Source organism: Ambystoma mexicanum, chromosome 14, assembly GCF_040938575.1.
Source record: "Ambystoma mexicanum isolate Mex_15411 chromosome 14, UKY_AmexF1_1, whole genome shotgun sequence".
Lineage (NCBI taxonomy): Eukaryota > Metazoa > Chordata > Amphibia > Caudata > Ambystomatidae > Ambystoma > Ambystoma mexicanum.
The window spans coordinates 635,971,018-635,990,394 of record NC_090940.1 but is presented as its reverse complement, the minus strand read 5'-3'; the positions used below and the strand labels follow the sequence as shown (position 1 = coordinate 635,990,394).

The following is a 19,377-nucleotide window of genomic DNA, read 5'->3' as shown; positions in this document are numbered from 1 at the left end:
CCATCTGAGGACATCTCATGAAAGTAAGGAACTTTTCAAAAAGAACATGTCCTCGTGGGCCAGCAGGTGATGTTGACGGAGCTGCTGGGGCCGGTGCATACTGTCTAGCCGGTTGCAGGGTAAACCTGCCCTGCAATGTTGATGGTTAAGCTTGTTCCCCCACCTGCTCCGCGCCAAGGGGCAGTATCGGACGAGCCATTTTGTTGAGCTGCGTGCCGCATGCCAAAGTCATGGTGCGTGGCTCACTGGGCCTGGCCTCCTCCAGGACTCGTGGCGGTGGAGCATGAGACGTACCCTACACCGAAGGATGGGGACTGGTAGTAGTGTTGCCCTCAGCATATCGCCGGCAGTGCTGCCTGCAGGCATCTGGCCGGTACTATGGCGTAGCCCCTCAGGTGCACACCCTGTAAAAGAACCTTGCGGTCCCTCAGCACTGTCTCCGGAAGGATCTAATGACCTCGGACCAGCGGCCGGTAGCTGCAGTAGCCTAGTTACCTGTGCTAGTGAGACCCTGAAAGGTTCCTCCCACTCTGGAGTTCCCTTGGAAAGGCATTGTGTTCTTGTAGGGTGCGATGGAAAAAAAACGGCTCCATCTTGGACCTTGATTTTGTCAATTCCTCTGGAGGAGACTTCTTGAAGAGCTCCCTCCACCGAGCTAACCTGTTCTTCCAGAGCACGTGGTGTAAGCATTTTGCACGCAGTACAACCCTCCCAGCTGCGGTCGGGGCCAAGGCAACGGAGGCAGAGCGTGGTGAGCGTATGTAGGGAAGAGCAACCCGCTGACATGCGCCAGGGATCGTGGTGCCAGAGGACAGAGTACCCGATTGATAGACGGAAGAAAGTATCCAGGGAAGAGCACGTGGTATTACAAGGCCGCAGCCAAACCCAGGAGCGCTGGTGAAACTGGTTGATGCGGACAAGGGGACTGAGGGGTGGTGCCAGTGGGCGGAGTCAGGGGAGCACATGCTACCAGGGCTGCGCCTCTACTTTTAAAGGGGAATATTTTTTTCTGGTGAAAAAGGTTCTGTCTCGTCCCTAGCGAAGGCAATCCCTGCAGTATGGAAGGGGACGAGACATAGGAGTAGGACACATACGGAGATTGATTCTCAATCCACCAAGCTCAGGGGTATGCTGCAGTTAGTGGTTGCTGGTTATGCAGGGGTCTTGCATCTGCCAGAAGAGGATTTGGTAGCCAAGGCTACGGCTGCAGGATTTGAGGTAGCACGGGTTCCTGGTGCTGATCAGCCAGGGAGAATGAAACAAAGCACTTGCATGATGTCCTTGGATGAAGACGCTGGTCAGTTTGGTCCAGTCTCCAGACAGGAATGGGGCACCCGCATCTGGGCCCAGTGATGCAGACATGGTCAGGACCAACAGGGAAAGTACACCAAGAGAAATGATCCAGTTGCTGACAAGGAGAGTGGGCGTCTGCTTTTATCTTCCTTGAAGGCAGCGAGTGAAAACTGCACCCAATCACACCAGGCACTAATGTTGTCAGGCTTTGGGACAGCCCTCCAGAAACAACCCCCCTCAATCCCCACCCTGCCAGACCGGCATTTACCAGTCAAATGGTTTCAGGCAGATTACAGGCCTAGGTCCGGGGACACATCCAGTGGCCACCCCCTCTTCCAAGCAGAACACGTACTATTCATGTGACTCAGGTCTTTGTGACAACCTCTAGGTTGATGAAGCGAGTGGGGAGGGTCCAAAAGGCCAAGCAAAGCAAAATGAGTTGCTTTCAGATCATTTTAAACAAAGCGACCCCCAGCCTAATTTCAAGGTAGAGGAGAATCTCTTAAGAATATTTTGCCTCAGGATCCTTCCCCTCCCCTCTTAAGCACTCCCTTGTGCATCCTCTCAAGAAACCCACAGCTAATCCCTCTTGTCCAGCCAACTATTGCCCAATTTCCATTACCCCCTTCTTGGGCAAACTCGTTGAAAAGCTGGCCATCTCTCAGCTAATCCTTCATTCTGACTCTGTTGGCTTCTCTACGACCATCAGTCTGGCTTTAGATCGGCAGAAGCACAGAAACTGCTCTCCTGAACATCCGTGAAGATCTGCTTTCCATCCTGGACTCTAGCATTCCCTTTGTCCTCATACTACTCGATCTCTCCTCTGCCTTCGACACTGTCAACCATACCATCCTGCTCAACCGTCTGCGTGATAACCTGGGCATCACCGATCAGGCTCTGGCCTGGCTGACCTTTCCTCTCCAATCGATCCTCCCAGGTCCAACGTGGGTCCTTCCCACCATCTATCTTCCTCTCCACTTGTGGTGTTCCCCAGGGGTCTAACCTCTCGCCGTGGTGTAGGGGAGGACAGGCCTTAGGGCCCCCCTCTCCTGCATGATTCTCCCCCGGTGAGGACCATGGCTCGCCGGGCGTTCCCTCATGCCACCCGGGCCCAGGTGGAGAAGGGCTTGCCCGCCGATGACATTGCCCCCACGTATCCATCATACATACACACTAACGTTTAGACAGGCCTAGAAGCCTTCTTGCCCAGCAAAGATGGCGTGAGTTCAGCGCGCTGCGGCGCGGCCCCCACCTTTGGAGGGCTTTCCAAGTATCCCTGCCGCAGTAGCCCTGGTAGATCCGCTGCGAGCGCGTTCCCATGAGAAAGTCGGGTATGAGCTAAACCCGAGATGCCAACACTAACATTTTATCGTTCACAATGTAATATTGCACCCCGCATGACCTGGTCCGCGAGGCCGGGGTGACGGGGAAAAAGCTGAAGCATCACTATCTGAAGAAAGTAGAAAATAATTCAAGTATTGGTATTAACGAACTACCTCTGTTTAAACAGATCCTGTAAACTGTGAATAAACCATAAAGATGTAACGTTATATGATATCACCCCAGGTCTGGACTAGTGCTGCTATAACCACAGAGAAAGATGTCGACCAAACGTATAGACTTTATCTGTATAAGTGTTCTTTCAATTTTATGTAGAAACCTGAACTCGTATATGTTTTCTTTATCACCCAAAGCGGCGAGTATCAATCTCTGTAGGCCATAATCTAGAACTACCTCATGTAACGTCTAATGTACATAAAATAATCAAACTCTGTAGCAAATGTAATGTTAGGTAACGAAAAGGTACTCGGACTGAATATATTGACAGAATGTTTAATGAACTCGTAGAATATGTGTATGGTATAGTAGTTTAAAGAAGACCAATGATATAAAAGTTTTGTATTCAAAAATTAGACAACACACGAGGAAAATACCTTTTGTGAATATATGCAAGGCCATTCTCCCTCCTATCCTACGAAGCCTGCCAAGTAGAAAAAAAGCTAAGGCCTGTGCCGTGCTCCCCCACCTCCCCCGACCAAGCTGGAACCGCTTCAGAGAGTCAGAGGCCCCAACGCAGCATCCAAGGCCACCGGCCGCCACCTGCGTTATTTACAGCACAGTAATAAACTTACGTTTGAATCCACTGATCTACCAGCCCCCTCTCGTAAATCCCACAATCCCCCAGACCACCCCAAGAAGCCTGACCCCGCACAAAGGCTACCCCCGACAATGAGACAAGACACAGAACCTCCCTTTATAGTAGAAAACGTGTACCACCCGCCACAAGCCCCCAGAGCCCAGCCCCTCGACCTGGAATACCAGACGTCAGAACACCGGTAAATCCAACAGACGACCACCAGACCCCTCACAAGGTGCATTCCTCCTGTGTTGTATTGATTGAAAGATTTACTGTAGAAGTTAGATATGGGGTTTTAAGTAACTGCAATGTGCATGATCTAGGGCACCCAAGTCAGGGAAGGCATTCATCTTGGTCACAGGCTGCCCCAGCGTACCAACACCGCCCGGATGACCTCATCAGATCACCTTCCTTTCACCTCACCCTCTGGCCGGCCTCCCTTGGCCCTCCTCCTATCCCCACCTGCGAGGCCAAGAACCTTGGTGTCCCCTTTGATTCCACACTCCTCCTCCCACATCGTTGACGTATCAAAAAAGTCAAACTTCCTACTGCACCTCCTCAGAGGTACTCTTCCTTTTCCCGCAGAAACTCACTGTCTCCCAAGCTCTGGTTCTCTCCAAGTTGGACTGTTGCAACAGCCTCTTTCTCCCTACCTCTACTCTCCGCCCTTTGCAACTTATCCAGAACAGGACTGCAAGACTTGTCCTTGGCCTCAAGCCCTGGGATCGCATCTCTCCAGCTCTGAAATCTCTCCATTGGCTCCCAGTGGATGCAAGGATTAAATTCAAAACCCTCTGCATTGTCCACAATGCTTTCTGGGGCCGCAAATACCTCCCATCTCGAGCACTCCGCTCCTCTAACTCCCTCAGGGTTAGTCGTTTCTCAAAGAAACGAGCTGGGGGTAGATTTGTCTTCGGCTGGGGCCTCCCTCTGGAACAGCCTCCCTGCCACTCTAAAACTTGATGAGAACCATCTCCAGTCCGGAAGGACCTCAAGACCTTCCCGTTTGCTTCTGCCTTTGCGACCCCCCCCCCCCCCCAGCCGATTCTACTCTTCCTCGGCACCATGCACCTGGCCACCCGCTTTCCTCCGGGCCCAGGTACCTGCTCCTCTTGACACCTGCACGCACTGCCTCTGGGCCACCCCTTGCACTGGGGTCTGCATCTGTACCCCTACAGCCCCCCCCCTTTGTTTTGTTCTTCCTGCACTTATCAGACCTACCCAGCCTGCGGCTTTAAACCCAGCACTGCCACCTGCACTCCCTCCGTTTGCCTTTGTATTTATTTTTCATGTTTTTTCCCCTCCTTGCTCCGCACTCTCCTTTTGTTCCCCACCATGCACTTCTACCTCTACCATGCACTTGCACATTCTCAATGTCAGTGGGCCTAGTAAGCTCGTTGTTTTTGTCTGTTCCCCTTGCCTCATCGCGCACTGAAACCCTTGTGTATGAGCGCGATAGAAATGAAATATCCATAAGACAGTGTTTTTGTAGAGCCCCACTTGAAAAAAAAGAAATGCCAGGCCCCCAGATGTCATGTGCTTATTTTGTGTTAAAAGCAGTCGCTGTACTGCCTTTTTGAAGAGCCTCACACCACCTAGCCATCTTTCAGGCCCCCTTGGACACAGGGGGGGGGGGTAGGGCGGCTAGGGTGGAAGCCCCATAGTTTAAAGACCACTGCTCTAAGACCAAGGGGTACCTTAGCAACACTCCCGATATAGCAGTGCACGTAAAACATCAGTCAGGCTTTATAGGCCTTGCTGGGAGAAACCAGTCTAAAACTCGGTACAGCGAGAAAGTACATGGGGTACCACAGTGGGTAAAAGGCTGTATAGCAGTGCACGTAAAACATCAGTCAGGCTTTATAGGCCTTGCTGGGAGAAACCAGTCTAAAACTCGGTACAGCGAGAAAGTACATGGGGTACCATGGGGTACCACAGTGGGTAAAAGGCTGTATGGTGCGCACAATTCATCCACATTTGTAATATTACACCAATCTTGAGAGGGCACCCCACGCACAAGCTTAATGAAACTAGATCATGCTGCAAAGCAACAGTTCCCAAGTAATAAGCCTTCTACTACCCTGCATCCTACCAAATCAGAGTGGGGCGATTTAACAATTAGTGCATGGCAGTAATTATTGATTGGTCCGCCTTCTTAAATTAAGAAACAAGTTTCCGGCACGTCTCCTGCCAACAGATTTGAAAAACACCAGTTTTAAATTGTGACCCAAAGAAAAATAACTTTTATTTGCACAACTGTAAAAATATGCACCATGTGTTTATGTTCAATACCAAGATTTAAAAAGAATCCACGTGTTGTGTGTAGGCAAAAATAACAGGTGTATTGACTATTAAAGTTGTAAAGCTTAAATAAGACCAATCTTAATAAAAAGACATCTGCAGATGAAAGTGTTGCACAATGTTATGCTTTTGCAGCTTCTTCACATTCATGTTGCACTTCTGGAATAAAACAAAGAATAATGCTGTCATGTTTTTTTTTTAATTGGCTTGCACTGCTTTTAAATGGCATCAATATCAATATCATCCTCTTTCGTTGCAGTTTTCAACGTCTCAATTTTCGGAACACTGGCAGTGTTAGAGTACACAACCTGAAGAAAGAAAAAAGGAAAGTTACACATCTAATGCAGTCAGACCCAAGCTAAACATGAGAAAGTTACACCCAAGCAAGGCGGTACCAGTATATTCAAATCATCCAAATGGTAACCAGTCAGAAACCCTTCACTTAATGCACAAGGAATACATTGTTTCCCTGTAACAACCTGCATTGGTATCACAAGATTCACATGCTATTCCATCAGGTTGGGAATCCTCGTTTCATAGAAAAGCAAGGAACAAGTTACTTACTGTTCTCCAGCATGGGAATCCTCAGTTTCAGTGTTATTTCTGACCTGTCTTTCTCCTAATAACCAATCACTGAGCTCATGACTGCCCTCTACCTAAGCCTTCTCAGCCAGCCATCTTCAGATTTGGTAGCATGTAAAGTGGCAGTAGCACCAAGAGAAGAGCCGCAGAGGGGGTAGGGTTCACATGTAAATGCATGCCAGACCCATGCTGGAGAACAGTTACGGGTAAGCAACTTGTTTCTCCAGCATGGGGTCTGGCACCTTGGGCATGAAGGAGGGGTGCGTCCGCAGCACCACCCTCGAGTTGTGAAAAGTCAAGTAAGGTGGCTTACAGAACAGGGCTTGAACCCCTCCAGCTGTCGTGCAGAGGCGATGGCCACGAGGAACGCATTGGAGGCCCCATGAGCCTAGTCAGCACCACATTGAGTTCCCACGCCAGGAGCCTTCACCGGCGGGAACAAGCTCAACAGTCCTTTGACGAACTCCTTAACCAGACGGTGCGACCACGACGACCACCCCGGAGATCTGGTGTAGCGGGACATAGCCGCCATGGAGGCATGGGCTAGTCCTGCCTTGGCCAACACCAAATAGGGTAGTACCTGCGGAGCAGTGACTCGTTGAGGGTGGATCTGTGCAGGGCACCAAACGGCGAACCTTTAGGTCTAGCATTTTAGTGTAGATGATGACCTGGCCTTGGCAAGCACTTCCTTGCAGTCCGCCGGAGACCGTAACACCCCACCCCCCGCCCCCAACGCTGCAGGAGCCAGGCCTTCAGGTTCAGCAACCCTGGGTTGTGGTGCAGAGTCGCACCTTTTTCCCCTGGCAAGAAGATCTGCATCCGCCGGAAGCTCGACTGGAGGGGACGCTCACATGGCCAGAAGGTCCAGGTACCATATCTGTCTCCGCCATGCTGGTGCGACAAGGATCATCCTGCACCGGGACTGAGTGGATTGATAAGTCGCAGAAGGAACAAGGGAAACACAGGAACAGGAGAATGCCTCCCCATGCTCCCCAGCTGGGGAAACTTGCTGGTGAACCTCCGGCACCTGGTGTTCTTCGCCATCACAAACAGATCGATCTGGTTCATCACCTTTGTCGGAACCCCCGTAGTAGGGCCTGTTCCCGACGGGTTCCTCCTCTTGGATGGGCTGGTGGCCGGTAAGCTCCTCTGACGAGATTGCAGCCCTGGAGGACCTCCTGCAACTCCCACCCACCAAGTCTCTGCAACCAGAAGGGAAATTATGGGCATCATCTTCTTGATGGGTTGAAAAGAGGACTCCCTCCTTGACAGCGATATTCTCACTCTGGGTTGCGCCCTGCAGATCAGCTACAACAGCCTTCGCGAGGGACGCCACCACCCCTTGTGCCTTTGTCGGATGTACCTGGGCCTTCACAACCTTGGTCAAACCTGCAGCCTTCTCCTTAGGGACAGAACCGACCCCCACCCCCCCCCCAATCGGCCTTCTCCAGCAGGTCGGACTTGGGCTTCTCCTTGAACTTGCCCGGATGGTTCAACTTTCGCTTGGATGAGGAGCCAGAGTGTTGGCTGGTGACTGGAAACGCTTGTACTCGCCCTGACTGCCAACGCAACGAACGGCCCTCCGTGACAGTGAACTTGCAGTGTAGCCTTCCGTTGGGCCCCCCGTGGGTGGAGCGCCCTCAAAGGTCTTAGAAGACCACTCAGGTTTCTTGAAAACAGGGTAATCATGTTGTTGGGACCCACCTGAAGCAGAGGCCTTGGCCTGCAACCATTCCTCGAGCCGCTTATGCTGATCCTTCATTGTGCGGGGCAGTATCTCCTGGCAAAATGCACAGCCTTCCGCCACGCAAGTCCTCAGAGAAAACATTACGTAAGCCGCAGTATAGCCTGAACAGGGGAGCCTAATCCTCCTCCGACATGGTCTGCGCAGCGTAAAATTCTCCCAGAGAGCGATAAAAATCAGTAAAAGCTTGAGAGCTAAACATAAGGACTCCAACACTTGGAACGTGCAGTAAAAATCTGAAGATGGCTGCCAGAGGGGCTTAGGTAGAGGGCAGTCATTGGCTGGGGCAGTATGATCCAGAGTTCAGCAATTGGTTATTAGAAGAAAGACAGTTCAGAAATTAAAATCATTTTTTTAAATGAGGATTCCCAGCCTGACAGGGAATATTCATGAGCATGTGAATCCATGGCAGACCATGCTGGAGAAAGTGCATTTACTTTAATATTGTTAGTGGCATTATCCTTCATCCAGTAAGCAGTGCCTCTTGTCAAACAGTCAAACAATCAACACTATGCAGTAATGAGCGTATTACACATATACGACTGGTCTGTGGATGGTGGTTCTCTTCAAATCAACTAGACTGGCCAATTTTTCGGGGCAACAAAACAAGAAGCTGCAGCAGTGGTAAGGTTTCCAAGTTGCAAGCTGGTAGTCAAGCATATATTGAATCAGATCGCCTCAGCTCTGCACATGCACACAACACTCATTTGCCTACTCAGTAACAGTCAATTATTTACCAATGGCTTACTCGAAATGTTGAGTTCTGGCTTCACTGGATGCAGAAGCTACTGCTTTAGAAAAGTACTGGCACCACAGCAAGGAAAGCAGGCTTTGGGGAGGGGGGGCGAATTCAGCAGTCTTCACTGTAGCATCATAATGCAGTCTAGATTACAGAATCCACACTGGCATTGGTAGCATATAAGATGCCCAACCAACCACCCAGGGGACCTCTGGTTCAAGTAATGACTGTTAAAACCTTCATGCGATTCTGGTTTAGACCTTGCTGTGGTGTAGGCTCAATGGCCTTCTGGAATCTTCGATGAAACTCGAGACGCCAAACGGATTCCCGCTTGCCGGGCAAAGGAGCAAAAGAGCACACAGGCTCCATTTGACAATAGGAACTTCGAAAGCCAAATCTGATGGCTGCCAGAAGAGGGGCTTAGGAAGAGGACTGTCATTGGCTGGGGCAATATGACCCAGAGCTCAGTGATGGTCGCTCCAAGCCTACTGAAAATATCAAATACTGGTCTGATGTACATTAAGTGTAATGAGAACCCCAATCTTTCAAGAACAAAGTTGCACAGTAGACACGTAAGGGGCAAAGTCATCTGATGGCATGCACAGACTCCAAACTGGCTGCGAAGCAGCCTGTAGAGTAAGATGCCAATTTAAGAGCCATCATAATCAGCAAAGTCAAATGGTCAGCAATCACGACAGTCAGGAAGGCTGTTTCAGTACCATTTTTTGGACAGAAGCCATGAAGCAATGAGCTCGCTTACACAACTGTTGGAATTGAGAAGTAACTATTTGGTCTAGGATTATGAGCCTCTTCCACATACCTCAATATTTTCATCATCGTCGTCGTCATCATTACCAGAGGACTCTTCTTCGGCTTCTTTCAGCCACTTAATAAAGGGCTCTGCTTTGACACGAATCTCTTTGGCAAGCTCCTTGGAGACATATTTTTTTGATGCCTGTATGTGGAAAGACAGTATATTAAAATCAGTCTATGGTTTCCAAGAAGTCAAAATAAGCAAATGCTAAGCACCATACACCACAGTTGCATTCCCCATTACAGATTATAGTGTATAGAAATGAGGCCAATTTGCGCTGTTGATATAAGAAACCGTCCTTCTCGGTGCAAGCTGAAAAAGCTAGACGCACTGGAGACCATAGCATGCAAAGATCCAATCTCATCCGGCGGGGATGATCTGGTGGAGGCGATGGTTGCCCCCCCCCCCCCCCGTTCCCCCCCTGCCTTTGTCTCCCGTGCCCATAGTCGTCACAGAGTCCGGATCAGTCTTGTCCCTCAGAGGGGTGACAAAAAGGCAGAGGGTGCCTCTTCCTCCTCTTGGCCGGAGGTTTCAGTCTCCAGCGGGACCATTGTCCCCGGGGCCACGGCTGGCGCCGCAGGGGGGGGGGGGGGGGGGGGGGGTTGGAACCAGCATCCTCCTATGAATCTCTGGATACCAGAGTAGAAAGACTGTCCGCCGAGAGTCTTTAGGGGCAGCTGAGGCCCTGCGCCACCTTTAACGACAGTATGTCACCCATATCAGCGCCCTCGTCTTAGGGCGTTAGGAAGAATTCACAAATTACTTATTTCCCTTACCTACTGAGTCCCTCAGCAGATTTGCTGGATTTCTAGGATTTATTTTTTCACCTGGTAAGAGTGTGAGCCTTGTTCTAGCTTTGTGCGTTTTCACTTTGTGTGATCTGGAGCCTCACCTACTCCATGGCCTCATATTTTCATGTGTGTTACACAGCACCTTCAGTGCAGTGACACATGGATGTCTTTTAGACTTTCCACCGACTCCACTTTTCTGGGGTTGACTACTGTCCCCTAGAAAAGTTAACGTTGCCATTAACTTTAGTCATTTTTTACTACAGACCCAGTAGACCCCATCTTACATGGAGTACTGGAAAGGGTGAATTCTTATTTTTTGTCTGCATCTCTTGGAGCCTCGTTTCGCTCCCTTTACATCGAAACTTGGCTGGTGGCAGTGGCATCTACCCTACCAAAATTTTCTATAAACATGGTAATATTTTAGGCTATATTAGCATCAAACAAACCCACTTGACCAAATAAATTTTGGCTGCGGCTGGGTTTGCCATTTTTTTAAGTCTCATGTTTTTCTCTGCGTGCCAAACCAGTGAGTATTCCTTTGTTCGCTGTCTTTTCGCGGGCTTCTGCACAGAAGCCCTCCTTAGGGCACCTGAAAGTCTAGGTAGGCAGGATGGGAGGGATCTTTGGACCCCTGCCACCGGTTCCCTTGGTAACCCAAGTCGCACTCTTGTCCGATTGGCTAAGGGGACTGGCCTTGCCAAAACAGAGAGGGGGAATCCTAGTCAGCCATGGTCCACGCGGTGTAGGCCAGAATCTTCTGGAAGCCTCGACGAAGAAACAAGCCGAAATTCACCCTCGAGTGGCGCTGAAGAATCTGAAAAACGGGTCAGTTAGTCGGAGGGTTGATCGATGGAGCACAGGGGCTTGATTAGCCGAAAATTAGTACATCTACCAAAAAGTGGAAAATGGGAGAGCTAAACACAAGGAGTCCCAACACTTGAACGTGCTGTAAAAATCTGAAGATGACTGCTTGTGGAGGGGCAGTCATTGGCTACAGGCAGTATGACCCAGAGCTCAGTGATTGATTTATAGGAGTAAGACATTTCAGAAACAAACTTTTACTGAGGATTCCCAGCCAGACAATGGGGAATATTCATGATCATGTGAATCCATGCCAGACCCCATGCTGGAGAAATTGAATTACCATACTTTTATTTGTTAAATACTTGGCTCATACACAGGGCCTGCGAGTATGCTGGGGACGGGAGTTCCTGGGAACCTCTTTAATGTTCCAGTATTAGTTTCTCAAACCATGTGTCAGGGTTGACAGATTCTACTCAGCAGCTTAAACTACTCAGCTTACTAATCTATTTATGAACATTTTCTAACATATCCATTAAGGAAATTCACATATCACTGTTGAACAATAATACCCATGCCTATATTAGGGCCTGCCAGGACAGTCTGCTGCATGCACATGGTGGTGTAGTTTAGCACTGGCTTAGAAAAAGATGGAATTATTAGAGCCCCAGCATGTACAGGACATCATATCGCATGCTCAATACACTTTAATAAGACAGAGTAAATAAATGTGACCGCTATTGCATCTTAGTGCCAGAGCAAAGTTGTGGAGGAGTAGAGCCGAGGGATAGGCAGAAGCGAGGAGGGAATCACTGACTGATTAGAAGTGGACAACAGACACATGGGGTATCAAGGAATGTGGTTCCACTGGCTATATTGCTGCCAGTTATTGCTTTGTATGTCAGCCAGCATATAATTACGCTGCTAATGTGCATGGTTGGCGACGTGGCACCCAGTGGAGGCATTTCCCCAGAGTTCCCCCCCCAACAAAACAGGTTGTACTTTTTTTGCCCAATTACTGAAGTTCAGAAGCAGATACTGTAAAATGACCAGACTAGAATTAAAAACACCCGCACAGTGCTGCCAGCATGAAGAGTTGACCGAATCTACAAAGCAGAAACAGGTCTGGGGTTGCTTGCGATATTGTGCAGAAGGGCTGTGACCTAGTTTGTGCTGGACTACCTCTTTTGCAGGGGGACCAAGATGCATTCAGGCCCCCCTCTCCCCTTCTGTAATGGTTTGGCAGGCTTAATTCGTCCACAGGCTGCAGGAGCAATGCCAGTGGTAACTTAATTCTACACCTCAATTTTAAAAGCACCACAGCAAATTACAAAAAATGCACGAGATCAAAGGAGTATGCAGTGAGACTACGGTGCAGGCCAACCACTGTTAATTTTGACCTAAATCATAGGTGAAATACTGTAGAGAAAAAATAATTACCTTTTCGGCCCAGCTGATAATCACATCCTCGTCTAAAAGGTCTGCATCATACATGTCTTTAAGAGTGCGTGGAATTTTAGACAGAAGCTGCGCTTGATGCATATCCACCACGCACTCAAAACCATGCAGTAGGTACTTCTGTGCTTTTTTGTTGTTATGACAAAACTACAAAAGAAAGTATACAATTGTGAGAAGGGATATGCAGACACCAATTTCCATTCCAAAGACTACACTGTACCTCACTGCCTTCACTAAATCTACCCTGCTACAAATTAAAATTCAGATCACTAGAATGTGGTGTTCGTGTGGAACAATTAAAGTTAAGTTCAGCTCATGTAGTGTCATTTTGTTTTTCTCATTAAGAAACACTACAAAGATAATTACTACTAGATGCATACTGCCTCTGTTGTATAATGCAGTTGTATAAAGGGTTAGTATGGTTTCATAATGCCAGTTTGTGCTTTGAAACATGTGTATAGTTGCGTTATAAATGTCATAGCATAGTAAAAGGATTCAGTTTGAATCTCGAGCCAATGTACGTTGCACGGTTGAGTGCATTGAACCATTCTGCAAGCGCATACAATGGGAAAGTTGGGACAGCAAGTCACCCCCACAAAACTAGGTGTTCAAAATGCACTTACTCGAAGAAAATGGCGCCTGTATTTCTTGATCTGTTCCCGGATCCGTTCATCAAAGAGGACCTCCGTTAAGACCAGTGGGCCCATTGCTTTCACATCAAGCCTCTCAGCTTCTGCCAAAATTTCTTTGTCAGATGAATCAATAACACCTTCATCCTTCCTTTTCTGTTAAGAGGAAAAGAAATCATCCATTAGGCATTGGATTGAAAACCCATTTGCTATGGTTGTATATGCAACAAAAATAGAAAGATTAGGAACTACCCCATAGACCGGGCAAGTGTGCCTAACCGCCTCCCCCAAAATGTGCTGTGTATATCCCATGCCCCTCTACCCCGCATTGTGCCATTTTTTGCTATAGCTTGTATCCGATCTACTTAAAAATCCCAGGTCGTGTGTGGTCTGTCATCTAATGGTTGGCTCAGAGTATTCCATTTTTTCGAATAAAAAAAAAAAACTCACCAGGTGCTTTGTGACACGATCCCTATCCTACATGTACAGGGCCCCAAAATCATTCACACAAAGTGATGGTTTGTCCCATTCAAGTAACTGAGAAGACTCCTGTCCCTCTTCTCCCTTGCTGGGGAGGAAAGGCGAACACTTGTGACAAAGCAGATAAACTACATAAAAACGATGAGGCAAGCAGTTTGTCTTAGAGGGTTTATAGCGACATTTTCGAATGCAAAGTTTCGAATTAAAATGTGTAGACTTTAACCCCTTTACAGCCATTTTTGTAAAAACTTTGCCTACAAAAAAAATATGCATTTTTAGGATGCTTTTTTTCTCAAAACTATGTTTTCGAAAAAATGACTGGATACCTTCTGGAGCTTGAGAATCTGCTTAGATTCACATGCTATGCACTGATTAGCAATCAGTACCCAAAGCAGTGTGAGAAATGGGAACAAACGAGAATAAATGTTAAAGAATTGCTTGTTCTACTTGTGAATGTAGTTATCTATACAACAGTACTGTATTACCACTAACCCCATCTTACAGCATTACACGTTTCCTCTAATAGGACATTAGCAATGAAAGTCAAAATTACATCTAGTGTGTGTGGAATGAGCCTTTGGGATAAATATAATGGTTGAATGCATCATGCAATCCATCTTAATATAGTAGCATTGGCAATGAGATCACCTCCACTCCCCGCGACCCATTGCAAATTAAATGATTGGCTCTTATTCCGATTGGTTTAGTCTTAATGGAGACGAATAATGCTCTGCATACATCCAGGTGCAATGCTTTTTCTTCCACAACTCAAGAACCCTTCTTATGAATGCAACCCGCTTAAGACCCAGAACTCTTGGTTGGAAGATGGCCAGCAACACCGTTTTTACTTGCCTGGCAAAGCCCGATCCCTCTGCAGATCTCCTGGACAAAACAATCCACGTTTCAACCCCATAATTGGTGGGAACAACCAGCCCAGACTTCTACCCGAACATACTACGTTGTAAGTACACAACAGTCGCAGAACTATCCCGTGGGCTAGGCAGACGACCGCCTCCGGTTTCAATCTCGCCTTGCAGAGTTGATGTGCAACTCCACATATCCTTAGCTTATGGAAGAAGCATTTCCCTGAAGTTGCAGCTCTCCACCACAAAGAGGGACCTTGGTAGGACCAGCTTCTTTGCTCTCATCACAAGTGTGCCAACTGAAACCTTCACCACACCCATGCCCTCCCAAGTCCAAGACACTACCCAAACAAATTTGGCTAGGCCTTCGTGTTTTCCAAGTGCATCAGAATAGGGTGGGCACTGCTGATTCTGAAAAATCCACCATCTGGATATTTACTAAGGAAGAAGTTACTTACCTGTAAGTGTTCTCCAGCATGAATTCACATACTCCTGAATATTCCCAGTCAGGCTGGGAATAAAAATAAAATAAAAAGTTCCACTTTTTATAAACCGTCTCCCCTAAAAACCAATCACTGAGCTCTGGGTCATACTGCCCCCAGACAATGACTGCCCTCTCCCTGAGCCCCTCATCTGGCAGCCATCTTCAGATTTGGTAGCACGTGAAGTAGGACGAAGAGAAGAGCAGAAGATGGGAGGGTTTGCACGTGTATCCATGCAGACCCATGCTGGAGAACAGTTACAGGTAAGTAACTTGTTGCTTCTCCCGCATGGGGTCTGGAAGATATCACATGAAGAATACATAGTACACGCATGCACAACCACGGGAGGTGGCAAGGCTCAACATTAAGCATCTCTTACCTCCCCACCTAGCAGCCCTGCAGCGGTCTAGTAGGGGCATACCAGACTAGAACGCCCTAATTTCAGTGGTCGCTCTGGTCGAATGGGCTTTCGGACGGCCAGGCAACAATAAGTTTGCCAACCGGTGCTGCAGCTAGAGAGCCACCTGGAAATGGAAGCCTTGCAGAGGGCCTTTCCTTGGTTTGCCAGCTGTGATGTCTTCCGAAAACACTTCGTCCAGTCCACGTAGAGCTTCAGTGCTCTAGCCCCATCCAGCGAGTGCAAAGGCTGCTTAGCCGGCAGCAACAGTTAACACCAAGGGCTCATTGAGATGGAAGTCCGACAGCACCTTGGGCAAGAAGGAGGGGTCCGTCCTCAGCACCACCCTTGTCTTGTGGAATGTCAAGTAAGGAGGTTTATAAGAGGGCCTGAATCTCTCCCACTCGTCATGCGGTGGTGTTGGCCACAAGAAACGCTGTCTTCCACGATACTAACTTCAGCGGCGCGGAATGCATAGGCTCTAACGGGGAATCCATGAGCCTAGTAAGCACCACATGGACTCCCATGCCGGGGCCGGAGCCTTCACCCGTGGGAACGAACAGAAAAGTCCTTTAATGAATTCCTTGACCAGGTGGTGGGACCACATCAACGACCGACCTGGAGTTCTGGTGTAATGGGAGATAGCCGCCAGATGAACCTTGATGGAAGCATGGGCCGACTCAGTTTTGGCAAGCAATCGCAAATCCGCAGCACCTGTGGGGCCGTAATCCGTAGAGGGTTGAGTTTCTGTGCGAGGCATCAGACGGTGAACCTCTTCCACTTATGGCCGTATCATTTCAGCTTAGACAAAGCCCTGGCCTTGGCAAGCACCTCCTTGCATTCCGCCGGAAGGTCGTACCCACCAAACTCTAGTGCTGCAGGAGCCTGGCCTGCAAGATCAGCGACCCTGGGTCGTGGTGCAGAATTGCGCCTCCTTCCCTGGGGAAAAGATCTGCATCCGCCGGAAGCTTGATTGGAGGGGACACGGACATGTCCAGAAGGTCCGGGCACCTTATCGGCCACACCGGTGCGACGAGGATCATCCTGTACCGGGACCGTCTGAGTTGACTAGTCGTAGAAGCAACGGGGGAAACGCATAGAGGAACAGGTCGTCCCAGGGGGAAGGAGAATGCAACCTCTCCTCTCTCTCACCCCCCCCCCCCCCCGATGAAGCCAGGCACAACACTGTTGAGCCTGGACCCCAGAAACAGAGCGTCCTTCGATGGCACCAAGCAGGACTTCATATAGTTTATCAAGAACCCCAGTTACGGGAGCAGGCGGACGGTCCTCGCTGTGTGCTCGACGGCAAGCTCCCTTAACTCGCTCGGATGAGCCAATCGTCCAGGCACGTGTAGACGTGGATCCCTGTAGACCCTTGGCGCCAACTTCAACCTGAAGGGGAGGGTCTTGAATTGATAGTGTTGCCCCTGGACCACGAAGCGTAGAATCGATGCCCCTTGTGGATTGGGATGTGAAAATAAGCATCCTCCAGGTCCAGCGAAGTCAGGTAGTCCCCTTCCTCCAGCTGTCCCAGCACGTGCTGGAGGGGGACCATCCGAAACTACTGGGACTTGATATATTTGTTGAGGCGGCGGAGATCCAGGATGGGCTACCAACCACCAGTCTTTCCTGACGAGGAAGTACAGCAAGTACACCGGAGCCTCTTCGGCAAGAGTTCTATTGCGCCCTTTCTCAGCATTGCTTGTACCTCTAGAAGCAGTTGTGGGCTGTGGTTTTCTTGCCTGGCCACTGGTTGAACACAGGGACACTTCCTTTGAAAGTCCAGGGTGTGTCTGTGGGCCAGGGAATCCAGCACCCAACGGTCGGTGGAGATGCATTTCCATACGCCGAAGTTCGCCAGCCGGCCTCCCACCGGGGTGCTCGCGTGGGGGCCAGACTACACGGCCGTTTCAGTCCTGCTTCGTCGTTCCCCTGCCTTTGCTGCGGCCCCTATAGGTTTCCTGGGCCGAGGGACGGGATGGTTGACGGTTCGAAGAGAAGTTGCCCCCGAATCCTTGGAGGCGCCATGGGACTTGCCCGAAAGGACAGCAGTCGCTCTTGGTGTGCCCAAGGCACATGCCGTCTCGGTGTCTGCCTTGATGGCCTGCAGAGATTCGTCACCATCTTGCCAAACAAGTTGTCCCCATCGAAGAGCATGTCCGACACCCTTGTCTGGACGTCCTGACGAAGTTGGTGGCCTATACAGCCAACCACGACGGCAAACACTGTTGCCCATCTGGCAGAAACCAGTGTCAGTGATTTATGCGGCCACCGTGATGGCATGGCCCGACGCCACCTCGCGCCCTCTTGTAGGATTTCAAGGGCCTCCGCCTTTTTTGTCGGAAGGAAGTCCAGGAGAGGCGCAATTTTAAACCAAAGCTCCCTGTCGTAGTGGGCCACGATGGCGAGAGCGTTGGCTGCCTGAATGGTTGTTGCTGCAGACGAGATGACCGGTCGTCCAATGGAGTCTAGCTGATGGCATTCCGCTTCTTCGGCTTCTTCCCCCTCGCCGTCTGGTGGGGAAGTGGAAGTAGATGCTGCCGACCCTGCAGATTTCTTTCTGGCCTCCACCGAGTCTGGGGACGGCTGAGACCAGAGACACTTGGTGCAGTCTGGCACCCTGTATTTCTTCTCGTACCGGTCTCTTGGGGGTTCAGCTGAATTAGCTCCAAGGCCCTAGCGATCATGGCGTGGAACGAGCCAATCTCGTTGGGCAGAAAAGCCCGGGGTAACGGCGACGGGAGGTCTGTTCAGTCATCCATCTCATCCCTCAGCAGAGGGGATGGACGTGAAGGATGGCAGGGTGCTGGCAGATGGACTCGCCTCCGCTTGGGCGGAAGGCCCCCTTGTGGCTCCGGCGCTGCTGGACCGGCCGCCGGAGGCACGGGCATTCTTGTCCTTATCCGTGGGCGTCCAGCACCCATCCACCCACCGGGATGCAGGCCCAACGTCCCAGCTGGTTCACTCCCGCTTGTAGGCCAGCACGCCGCCCTGGGAGCCTTGATGACGACTGCCACCTACGAAGGCCTTGGAGCGACCCCTGTAGGCTTCCTGGTTCGTGGAACGGGAGGGTTGACAGTAAGAGGACGATCCGCTGCCAAAACGCTTGCAAGACCTTCCCGACTTCACTCCTGAGGGACAAAAGGACTGCCGGTGCTGCTGCAGCATGCCGAGAGCACAGGCTGTCTCGTCTTAATGGCTTGAAGTGACTCGTCGACTAGGTTGTCTCCTAACAGCATGTCTAGGACCCTCGTCTGGACCTCTTGCCTGAAGTTTGTGGCTTTCAGCCAGCCACAACGAAGGCAAACACTGTTCCCTATCTGGCAGAACCCGGTGTCTGCAATGTTCAAAGCCAGTGACGCATGGTCCGACGCCACCTCACCCTCCTGGAGGATTTCCATTGCCTCTACTCGCTTGTCCTCAGAAGATTGGAGCCATCTTGTACGAATGTTCCAGGTCGTACCTGGCCAGGATTGCTATAGCGTTGGCCGCCTTGACAGTCGCTGAATAGGAGGATATGATAGGTTATTTATAATGCGCTTAATACCCAGAGGTTTCTAAGCATGGACCCGGGGATCGAACCTGTGTTGCTTCCAAGGCGAGCAAATCGCTGCTGAGCTATTCTCCTGGGACCCCACTACTTTCTAGACCGAGGGCATCAAGTTTCTTCCCCCCTGCTGTTGGAGGGAGGAGTCTCTTAGCCGGAAGCGGCAGACAGCAACTCAATGGAAGACAGACTTGGCCTGCGTCGGAAGGGAGGATCCCTTGTAGTTTGGCCTTTTCCAGACAATTTTCTCCTCGATGAAGAGCTGGTGATTCAAGTAGATTGAGACAATGAACGCGTTCCGTCGTTGGACCCGCTTGCA

At 49.9% G+C, this 19,377-nt stretch overlaps 1 protein-coding gene across 1 annotated transcript in view; it reads right to left on the bottom strand.

Moving 5' to 3' along the window:
- Positions 1 to 5,643: 5,643 nt before the first annotated feature.
- EIF5 (eukaryotic translation initiation factor 5) overlaps positions 5,644 to 19,377 on the bottom strand; it is a 42,013-nt gene continuing 28,279 nt past the window's right edge. Inside the window, exons 9-12 of the mRNA XM_069638122.1 lie at positions 13,284 to 13,445; positions 12,643 to 12,807; positions 9,617 to 9,751; positions 5,644 to 6,039 (exon numbers count right to left, since the gene is read on the bottom strand). Coding sequence (XP_069494223.1) covers positions 5,950 to 6,039; positions 9,617 to 9,751; positions 12,643 to 12,807; positions 13,284 to 13,445 — 552 coding nt within the window. The 3' untranslated portion in view covers positions 5,644 to 5,949. The remainder of the gene's footprint in view (positions 6,040 to 9,616; positions 9,752 to 12,642; positions 12,808 to 13,283; positions 13,446 to 19,377) is intronic.